The sequence below is a fragment of the Haplochromis burtoni genome, unplaced genomic scaffold (assembly GCF_018398535.1).
Source record: "Haplochromis burtoni strain Fernald_Lab_line unplaced genomic scaffold, NCSU_Asbu1 Contig_72, whole genome shotgun sequence".
In the NCBI taxonomy this organism is placed as follows: Eukaryota; Metazoa; Chordata; class Actinopteri; order Cichliformes; family Cichlidae; genus Haplochromis; species Haplochromis burtoni.
This window is the reverse complement of record NW_024582433.1, coordinates 2,170,373-2,181,810: the sequence shown is the minus strand read 5'-3', so window position 1 is coordinate 2,181,810 and position 11,438 is coordinate 2,170,373. Positions and strand designations below refer to the sequence as shown.

General features: G+C 38.4%; 1 protein-coding gene across 1 annotated transcript in view; it reads left to right on the top strand.

Annotated features, from left to right (window-relative positions):
- LOC102288892 (astrotactin-2) overlaps positions 1-11,438 on the top strand; it is a 292,853-nt gene that overhangs the window by 101,683 nt on the left and 179,732 nt on the right. The window contains exon 4 of the mRNA XM_005930128.3: positions 264-416. Within this exon, the coding sequence (XP_005930190.1) occupies positions 264-416 (153 nt within the window). The remainder of the gene's footprint in view (positions 1-263; positions 417-11,438) is intronic.

The window sequence follows — 11,438 nt, the reverse complement described above, 5'->3', positions numbered from 1 at the left end:
CCCTAAAAAACTAAAACTGACTAGATGTCTTTTCTTTTCTTTTCTTGATACAGTGTCAACACAGGCATACAACCTAGTGTTACATGTATATCAGACATTAATCCCCCATCTTTCCTAAAAAACAAAAAAGAATGCAAGCTACATTTGTTTTGCTTCTTTGTATCTGTGCATATCTCTTTAGAATATCTTGAGCATTTGTCACAGTGTTACTTTAAAGCCTTTTGACATGGCTGCCATTTTCACTTTGCATCTCTTTTTCATAGCCATTGACCCAAACACCGAGTCAGTCGAGGATTTGATGCAGAGATTCCAGGACAGTTTCCGTGTTCCCAACACGCCAACAGACATGTCTCACTACCAGCATGTCATGCACAGCTCGTCAACAGGCCGCCGGAGGGTCCTGAGCCACACCAGAGGTAGGACACGAAGTCATTAAAAAATTTGAAGTTTTTGTTAAAAACATACTACAGACACCACAAGAGGATTTGCATGTTCTTTTTCATTTTACACTATATACTGGACAGTATGTGTTAATCCTTTCCACTTGATACTAGTAGTTTGAGACCTAAGTGATAATGATGGGGTGATAATTTCTTAATTTTGTTTATTGTTTAACAATAACGATACACAGGACAGTTTATTACCAGTGCATTCCATCTGTAGTCCTCTGGGTAATTTCCAGTCCAAATAATCAATATATTAGTAGTCATTAATCATTTATCTGTGTCTGTGCATACACAATCACAAGTTTGTCCACAGAAAATTATGCAGAATAACTAGACTATCCAGTTTTGAATTCAGTTCATTATTCGGCATTCACATCTTTGGTGCTTTCATTGCTTCAGCATAATCATCATAGAGGTCACATGCACAATGCATTTAACCTACAGTATCAGGCTTTCAATTATCCACTACAGTGCATAGACATACCATCACCTGTTTATGCATTATAAGAATCACTTCGATTACGTTCTGCAGTAACATGTTTAAATATTGACTATACAGTCTTAACCTCATCAATTATCATTTCTGTCAGTTTATAATTTGTTTGGCTTTATTTCATCAAATATGATTTGGAAGAACAAGTTCACTCCAGTAATTATCAGAAATTTACCCGAAATAAATAGGGCTTCTTATCTGAAAGAATAATTTGAAAAAAGTTCTAATAAGCATAGTAAGGTAGTCTAGTGCAGTGTTTCCCAACCACTGTGCTGTGGCACATAGGTGTGCCGTGAAAAATGATCAGGTGTGCTGTGGAAGATTATCTGGTTCCACCTGATTAGTAATCTAAGCTAGCAGTCCCCAACCTTTTTGCACCACAGATCAGTTTATGTCCGACAATATTTTCACGGACTGGCCTTTAAGGTGTCGTGGATAAATATGACAAAATAAAACCAGTACCAGTACAAAAAAACCAAAGTTTTATTCATAACACACGGGAAAAGACCCAGGGAAACTGAATTAACGATAAAAACGAAAAAAAAAAAATGAAAACAAAAACGATAAAAAAGCATAAATTTGACGCCTGAGCCTCAACTCTTGTGGCCCAGTACCAAACGACCGGTCCATGGGCCGGGGGTTGGGGACCGCTGCTCTAAGCGACCTGCATGAGTAATGGGCAGAACAATTACATTCTCTTCCACTAGAGGGCAGTACAACTACCTGCTCTAATTAAATGTGTTGACAACTGCCAGTGAAACAGAAGAAGATGAAGGAGAAATTACATAATAGTCATGCCGTGAGTGAGACAACACAGCGCATAAATTGATAAATATTTGAAAAGAAAAAGTTAGGGCTTTCATCTTGGTCCTGCTGAAAATTTCGACCCAGATGAAGGTCCTAGCATGAGTAGTGATCAGAAGAAAGCAAAAAAAGGTATACTGGGGACAAACTCAACCAATTCCGCTATGTCTGGTGCACGGGGAAAAATGATCAATATGCCTTTTGTGACATTTTTGTTTGGTGGTGTGCCATGGCACCAAAAGGTTGGAAAACACTGGTCTAGACAGTTATCACCATAAAGTTAGCATCTAATGTGCTACATGCATTTCCTTTGCTGTTATGCATTACTTATGTAGTAGATATAAGGTTAAGTTTACCATTAAATCCATGTAGCCTCAACAGAGTGAAGGGTGTCATTGAGAGATGTCCTCTCTGGTGTCAATAGTAAGAGTCTCCTTTGAGAGCATATAATTAGAGGTGAAACAGTGTCACAAGTGTAGAAGTATGGGCCACATGATAATAGAAGAAGCACTTACTATGAGCAGTTAAAGGTGAAAAGTTATTGGTCATATCTATTGGTTAGTGCTGCATAAGGGAAATTAATTAATTACATCAGATTTAATGAGAAGCACCAAGGAAAGTAGATTGCGGGTTGACAGAAACTTTTCTATTTTCTATTTCTTAGCTTGGTAGAACTTTGTATTTGTACTTGGAATATTTAGAATTTTTTATTAATTCTCTTTTCTGCAGTGTGTATTTGCATATGCCTACACACACACACACACACACACACACACACACACACACACACACACACACACACACACACACACACTTTATTTTCTTCTTTTTTATCACCTATTAATACGTTTGGCAGTGTAACATGAACATGAACACTGGGGTGTATCTCTCGCAACAATACAAGAATCCATATGCAAATCTAACTAAGTGGGACAGACAGGTAGAGCACGATACAGCCCAAGTATAGTTGATGAGAAGTGACAAGAGCTGGTTAAACTGAGCTTGTGGAAATAATGTCACTGACATAAATGACATGACCACACAGGTTGATTGTTATCTGCCATGGAATATGGGTGGTAACAATAAAGACAAAAAAGTCTTTTTTTTGCTTTGTTTTTTACTTGAAGGGATTTGTGTATCACTGCAATTCTTAAAAGAAACATTGAGGCACACTCCCAAGTCAGAATAATCATATGTCTAACTCCCAAAAGCATTTTAAATTTATGGACTATAGGTTCATTTTATCCTTAAGACATATTTGGAGCCCGGAGCCTGAGCCCTGTGTCACTACACAAAGAAAAGAGCACAAGATTTCACTGGTTTTTTTTTTTTGGTTTTTTTTTTGTCCCTCCCCCCAAACTGTTAGATAAGACACTGCAGTCATTATAGTCAGTTTCTATATCATACTGATGATTTGTAACATGAGATTCAGGAAGTTAAAATGCTAATAGGGAGAACACAGGCAGCTGATGAGTCTGCAGAATAGGAAAGCTCTTGTCCTCAGTGTCTGAGTGGGAGGAAAAACAGTAGGTACTGTAAGAATATGATGCGTGGGGCATCAACAACCAGCAGCACACACAACAATTTCCAGCAGTTGAACACATTTTTTACTGGAACCTGAGAGACGGCGGGGAAAGCATGCCATTAATGGTCAGTCATTAGGGTGAATTGTAGATTCTTGCCTGAATCTGTATTGGGGTTGGAACAAGACCAAATACGAAGTGTTGTGGGCACACGAGTTGCACGAGTGCAGGATTGTCCGATGAATATGGTTATAGCTGACTAATCACAGTCTGCTGGTTAACTTGCTTCAGATGGATGTTACAAAAAAACTGTAACTGAATGTGTGGAAAACTACAGTAGCAGTTGTGTCAGCTCAGCTAAGCCCTGCAGCTGTTCATCTACTCTTCTACTGGCATCCACAAGTCTGCATATTGAAATTTTGCTTTGTGGCAACATTTCTTGCTTCCCTGTCAGCACATATTGGCCTAGTTTCTTGTAGCACCATCTCATACCTGGACTCAGATTTTTTTTTTATGCATAAATTTTCCTGTTACACAGTCATCACCATTTCCATTAATAGAAATGTATTACAGATAATAATAACTAATATCAAGAAAAAGAATACAGTTCTGCACAATGAAAGCGGTTATATGATGCAAACTGCACTCTGATTGCTCAAACCATCATCGTTTTAGTTAGATTTCAGACAAATGTAATTGCATCCAAAACTTTGATCTGGATAAGTTGTTTTTTTTTTCACTTCTCTTTAATTTAAATGTTACTTGCTCTTGTGGTGATGGCAGAAAATTATGATGAGCAAAACATGTGTTTAGCTTGCAGCTATCTAAATTGTCTTTTTTTTTTTTTTGAATATTATATGGTAAGTGGAGCCTTTTGCAGATAGTAAATTGATCTATCTTGTACTTTAAATATGTCTAAGAGCATCTTTGCCAAACTCCTGTTTTCTTCACCATGTTTCACACAGATACAAGTCAACAATAGTATTACACACAATGACCTCAATGCTTGCATTGTGCAAGCTATTAAGACTTCTGAGTTTGAAGAAGTGTTGCTATGAAGATAGGTTAATTATCTGATACACCCAAATGATCTCTTTTTTTTCACCTGAGAAAATTTATTGCATGCACTAGCCATTGTACTACTAAGATATGCTGGATATGCCTTACAAACACTGGATCTAATGACCTGGAATTGAAGTGCTGCGAGCTGCTACCCTTTCCTCCAAAGAGAGACTTCTGGTGTGTATTGTGAAGGAAATCTTGTGTGACCGGGTCAACTCATGCAGAATGAACAGAGTCAGATGCCTTACGCAGGCACGTTTAATGAATCGCGGCAGTTGCAAATAACGCACAGCAAAACAAGGTGACACATGGAAAGCCACGCTCCATTTTGGAAGCCATTCTGATAAAAGAGCCCATTTATACATAAACAAACCCTTGATATGTATTGCACGTTCCTCTTCATGCATCTCTCTCTGAATACAAGACATGATGTACATAGCGGGTCTAAAAGGAAGAGTAGACATGCTAACCATGCATGCTCTTTTTTCAGTAGCTTGGAAAGGAGGAGCTCTGGAGATACTTGGTGTCTCCAAACACACTGATAGACACTGAGCTGTTTGTTTGTTTGTCTTTTACCAGTGTTGTGCCACCATTTGGTGAACTCATCTAGGCACCTCTTTAAAAGGACCTTTGCAGCCCCAATTAATTGAAGGGCAACCCCACCAAAGGAAAAGTTCTTCCAAAGGTATAAAGAGACAGGTGAACTTTATTGCTTTAACAGACAGTTCACCAGGTTTGAAGTCTTCTCTTGAACAGGATGGAACTAGTGGACACGTGCTGTAGTGCTCAAAATAGCAAAAATAAATAAACCAACAACAAAAAAAGGCACAAGCCATCTTTATTTCAAGAAATATATATATGAGAATAGCATCTCAGGCATTCCTTAGTACTCTTTTCAAAGCCTGTATGTAGGTCTACAGGGTGACACTTTTGTTTGTAGGAACTAGAACTGGTGTATGTAAACTTCATTGCTCTGATGTAGACAGCATTCTGAAAACATTTTGAAGTCACAACGCATTGTGGTTTCGTCAAATATTAAGATTTGTCCTTAAAAACTTCCTCCCTTATTTGCATGCACCGCGGCACATTCTATTCCCCACTGTGGTGTTAATGCATTTCCATGTGCTGGCTAGAAGCGGTGTGGTGTTTTGATGTGTCACAACGAATACTTTGGCTCATTACGAAGAGGATAACCTTATGGTTATTATCTAGGTTTTCTTCTGTTTAATTGATGCTTTGAAGTAGCACATGAAAGTAGTTCTCTGCTGTTGCCTGCGCGTGTGCGTGTGTGTGTCATAAGGAGAAAGACAGAGAGTTTGTGTTCCATGGTTCTTGAGTTCATTCTGTGCTCAGCTCCACTTTCAGTAGTCTTCAATCTTCAGTGCAGACAAAACACAGTGATTACAGCTGTGGGTGTGCAGCCCCTAGGATTTCTCTACAGCACACCATACAGCTGATCTACTGCCAAGTCAAAACACTCTATGTGTTTTCTGTGGGAAATACCCAGCAAGAGACCACCTATATCACACAGTTTTCTGTCAACACAACTGACCAACTTCCTTTTTCTCTAAGTTATCCTCTATTCATACTGTAGGTGGTCGTTTAAACACTGTCTATTAAAATGTATTACTCATTAAGTTTTCAAATATTTTTGTATGTCCTTTGTTGTTTCTGAAAAGTTATTAGTAAGCTTTTCAGGCCCTTTTTTAAAGGGCTGTGCAAATGTAGGATATTATTTCAGATTAATGTCCAATATATTGATCAGAATCATCAAAGTAATTAGAAAAAGAGAGTTATTTTAGAAATTTTAGAAATTTGCTACAAAATATCTTTGCTGGGGTAAGATGATAGATTAAATGAAGTTCAGACTTATAGTTGATGATCAGCAAAGACCCTGTCTTTGTTTGTTCTGCTGTTTACAACTCAGGCCCTAACTTGGTTCAGATGCCTTGCTGCCTCGTTTTAAGCTTCAGAGTTACTTACCATAAAGAGAAACTAATGATATTTGTTAAGCTGAATGTCTCTTGACTTTGTTGTTAGATACTGGTTTAATGGGTTAATTTTAGTAATTTGGTTTGTTGCCTAAAAATAAATGCTTGTAGTGAAAGTCTGTTGTACTTTGCTGTATTCATTAGAAACATAAAGTTCAGTGGAGAGTACAACAATGTCATTCAGCTTAGAAGCAATTTTAAGAGTTTATTTAGCAAAGTGTTAATTGATATCGTTACTGAATGATCCGTTGAAGATCACTGATTTGACTGTGTATATTGTTCTGAATGTGTTTATCCACATTTACCGGTGGCTGCCTGGTTGGTTAAGAAAACAAGGTAAAACCTGAGCTGAAGCGATAACCTGAGCGACCTTTCTCTTTAAGGAATGTGCCCTTGTGGGTTGTGGGTGTGATGTAGGTCCTGAAATGTTATTCAGATATTTACTACTGCCCCTGTCTATTTTCAAATGCATTTTCTAACCAAGTAAAGGCAGCCAAAGATCAAGCTGTTAAGTTTACTCATAGCAAATTCTAAAGTATTGTTTTCATAGCCCACCTTTTGCTATAATCTGTCAGTACTACTACTTAGTACTAACCACAGTCTTTGATAGTTTGAATCAAAGAGTCTGGGGATATTCTTTGATGTTGCCTACAGCAGCAGCATCAATATTCAGGTTGCAGGTTGTTTTTGGATGTGAGCATTTTTTTTATTATCTATGCTGGTATTTTATTGTTGAGAGAAAAGAAACAACACGTAAGAGACTTTGTTCATATTCTTTAGCAAATCAAGGTTATGTATAATTTATAGACTCCACAAAAAATAAACCTCACATGCATAAAAAGTAGTAACAAAAACCGCCATGCTCAATTGACCAGTAGCTTTCTATTGCTGACTGTGAAAGTAACTTGTATAATTTTGGGGTGCTCTGTCTTGTTAAAGTGAAGGTGGAGAACCAAATAAAATTACACAAATGGAGATCATAGGTGTTGAAACCACAGGCAGAGGTGGTAATAGTATAAGACATTCTGCACTCAAGTTGAAGTTCTGATACTTGTGTTAAAAAATACTCTAAATGGGTCAACGTCTTTACTCAAGTGAAAGTGAAAAAGCACCAGTTCTGAAATGGAATTGGTGTAAAAGTAACAACTCTTCCAGGAGCTATTTTTTGTACACTGCCAACAGAACCGCCGCTGTCATATCAATAGGCTTTATTTCAAAATTCTAATTCTAATTAATTCACACAGCTTAAACATCTGTTATGTAGAACGGAAGCAGAAAAAAACAAATGGAATATAAAATAACATGAAGAAAAGTTCTTCTATTTGCTTTTGCCTACATGAGTGACTTTGCCTCCACACCTACCCAGGAATATTAATAGTCAAGGGTCAAAAGTGTGATTTGACAGGTTGGTTGTACAGTGGTCGTTTATTGCAGGAGTTACGTTCTAAAAATAACCTGTAATAGGTGAAATCCGCGAAGTAGCCAACTTAATTTTTTTGTAATTATTATAGATGTTTTAAGGCTGTGAAACCCCTCACTACACACTTTACACACTTTTCTCAGAGAGAGGCGGTTGCCTTTGACGGTATAAAACATTTCGTTGACATTGTTGTGATAGTTGAGGAGAAAACTTACAAACATACAGTACAGCACTTCAGAGTCACACTGCTAGCGATTGAAGATTTAGGTAAATTTGACAAACTGAACGCACTCTGTACTGTACAGGAGACACGGCGTGAGATTGATTGACAATGGTCTACAGCCAATCAGGATGCAGAACACAATCCGCTGTATGTATGTACGTAAAACCAAAACAAACAAAAAAGAACATGCTAAATTGCACACAAAAAACAGCGAGACCGCAAAAGGTGAACCCCGTTATAGCGAGGGACCACTGCACTGTAGTAATGTGGGGAAAAGAGTCACTTTAAAAAAATCAGTCATTTCTACAAAAAAACGAATTTCTATGGTTGTGATTTTAAGCTTCAGTATGAGCTTCATGTAGAAGCTGCAGATGACCTTTGCTGCTGCCTCACTGAGATTCATTTTTCTTTGTGGATTTAGCAAACTTAATAACAGTAAGATATAAGCTACTTTTACATGAGCTACCATGGCTGATTTCCAAGCCACTGACACCATAAAGCTAGTATGTAGGTAGAATTCAGTGAGTGAATGTAATCAGCACTGTTAGCTTAAATGTAATTGTCTGCTCCCTTTGATGGAACCTAACATTGACCTTGAACACCACAGCCATTCACCACCAGTCCACGTACAGTGATCAACATCACTGTTAACTTCATCACAGTCAACTCTAAATGTCTATTCTAAAATGACTGTCTAAAAATAATCTCTCTTTTTCCTCTCCTGTCATCTCCTTCCTACATCCCTGAGTGGTTATCACTCATTCTTTTCTCTCCCTGGGAAATAAAGCAACCGTGTACCTCTAGTTAGCTGAAACACTGTATGACAAACTGCGCAGAAACAGTTTGTGTGTCTGTGATTTGTTGAGTAGTTAGAAATGCTACATTTGAAATCACCTGCCACTTTAAAAATGCTACTTCCTTTTTGCTCATTCCCCTTCTGTTGCTTTGACGAAAGTGTTGCAACCAACCAAACACTGGCCACAGTTCATCATTAAGCCCTGAGTGTAGTGCTATAAATGACGCTTAAATGATATTTTTTGCCTATTTCAGTTTGCTCTGTGTGATAAGCACCAATAATGGATACACCAATAGGATTGTTATTGTTATTGTTCCACTCATTTAGGTTCAAACCAGTTTGAGGTGCACAGTGACATGAAAAAAAAAATCCAACTCAATTCACATGCATTAAACCTAAAGTAACAAGCCTATTTTCAAAATATCAGGAGTAGAAAGTGGAGATATTTGTCTTAAAATGTGTGCAGTTAAATTCAAAGTTGACAGAAAAATAAATACTAAAGTACAAATCTGAAAATTCTACTTAGGTATAGTAAAAAGTATTTGTTACTGTACATAAGTAGAATTTGTTACATATCAGTAACTGTTTCATATCAGTAACTTTGTTACTTCCCACCTCTAAACAGCTTCACTTTCTTACTCGCCTGCTTATTTTAGGATTGCTTTAAATCGGTATGTCATCAGGCCACATCATGAAATTATTGAAGATGCATTACTCTTGTATGTACCGGCTCATTCCTGGTGGCCGATTGGCGGGGCTGGGCGCCTGTGGCCCGGCTGGGCTCCTTCCGGGGGGTGGGATGCCCTCAGGCCTCTGGCCTCTGGGCCTGAAGCTCAGTCCTCTCTGGCACAGCTGGCTGCCGGCAGAGCCCGCGGGCACGCCACTGCAACCCCCTCTGGCCTCTGCTCCGTAGCTGCGGGGTGACCTCTCGTTTGGGGCTCTACTCAGCTCTTCCCAGGAGGGTGGCACGGTTCTCCCCCCCCCCTCCCTTTGGTGGTCCTCCTCGGGTCCTTGTACTCTGGGGCCTCTGGATATCTGGGGCCTGGATCTCCTCCATACCTGCTTCATACCCTGGTGGACGGGGCTGTGGCCCCCCCACACTCCCTAGCAGATCGTTACATGGAGAAACCTTTGGAATACAAGCATGCTGATCCACACCGGTATGCACACAGGTGTACACACGGGTGTTCACAGACGCGGACTACACCTTTCTTGGCTGCTGCCTCAAAGCACATTGTACGCTGTCTATCTTGCCTGCTGCACAATATCGTTTAATATTTAGTATCTACTGTTATCTTCTGCTAGATAGTTAATTGTGATGGTGCTGTTTTTTTATTATGTTGCTCTTTGTTGTTTGCTTTCTCTTCTGTTTTTTTTTTCTCCATACAGGTGATCCAGGTGTTTTGTTTTGTTTTTTTTCTTTCTTCCCCCCTTTCTCACCGTCTCTTCTCCCCTTTGGTTTTCTTTCTCTCCCTCTCTTTCTTCCATTCTTTCTTCCTGTCCTATCCCGCAGTCATGTCTGTCCCGTTTGTAGCAACCGAAAATAAAATAAATTCATAATTATAATAAAGGTCAATCAAATGGACCAATATGGCAAGGCCATGATGATCCACTTGGTAAAATAAATCCACTTGGCATCTTTCTTGGCCTTAAGACAACAATTCTGATGGCTAAAGATCCAAACGGGACACAAAAAAAAGAAAAAAAAAGAAGATTCATTACTCTTATTGAAGATGCATTACTATTACTTATTGTGAGTCATAAAGGAAGTTTTTTTGTTGTTGTTTTTTTACGTAACTAAATATAACTAAAGTAGCTAAATTGCTTGAAGAGATCAGCAAAATCACAAACATATAAAATACTGTGCAAATGTTTTGAGCCACCCCTCCTTTCTTTATATTTTCCTTGTATTTTTATTTCCAAGGAAACACATTTTTTAAAGTGACCTTGAGCAGAGGGTCTCTCCGCTTTCTGGAAGTCTTTCATTTTAGGTGCCCGGTGCCTGACTGTTTTCAGAGAAATGTGAATCTACTATCTACAGCAGATGAGCAGCATCTAAAAGTCATATCAATAAGAAATAGGACAAAAATACGGTGAAGATCTGACACAGGACTTGGATCTGGCCCATCGGTTGATCCATATACTGTTTGCTGAAGCCTCATCATAAATGGTCTCATTTGAAGAATGGCAGTCAAGACCCATTCTTAAAGAAGGGAAATGGAGAAAAGCTGACTGAAGTTTTTATTTTAAATTGTCATCACTATGTATAAAGTATGTCTTGAGGAAAAATACAACAGTATGTATCTACAGTCATCTGAATAACACGGTGGAAGTTCTGCTCAAGCTCTTTTTGGATCTATAATATCATCTGGAAAGTGTCTCATTGGTTATGGCTTTTTTTTTTCCTACAGCAGGTAATAAACACACTGGCATTGCAGCAAAAGAATACCTGGATAGAAAAAAACCCCAAAACATTAGTCATGGATTGGTGAGCGTTCAGATCTCAGCCTTATTCCAGCAGTCTGGGACTTTTGGGGCTATTTTGCTGCTAAATAAGCACTTTCATGGAAGTTTTCATGAATATGTTTACCTAAAGCAAATGACATATGTTTTCAATTTCTAATTAAAAAAATCTGAATAAAATTGCCCTTACCTTACAGAAGTATAAAACTGTCAAGAC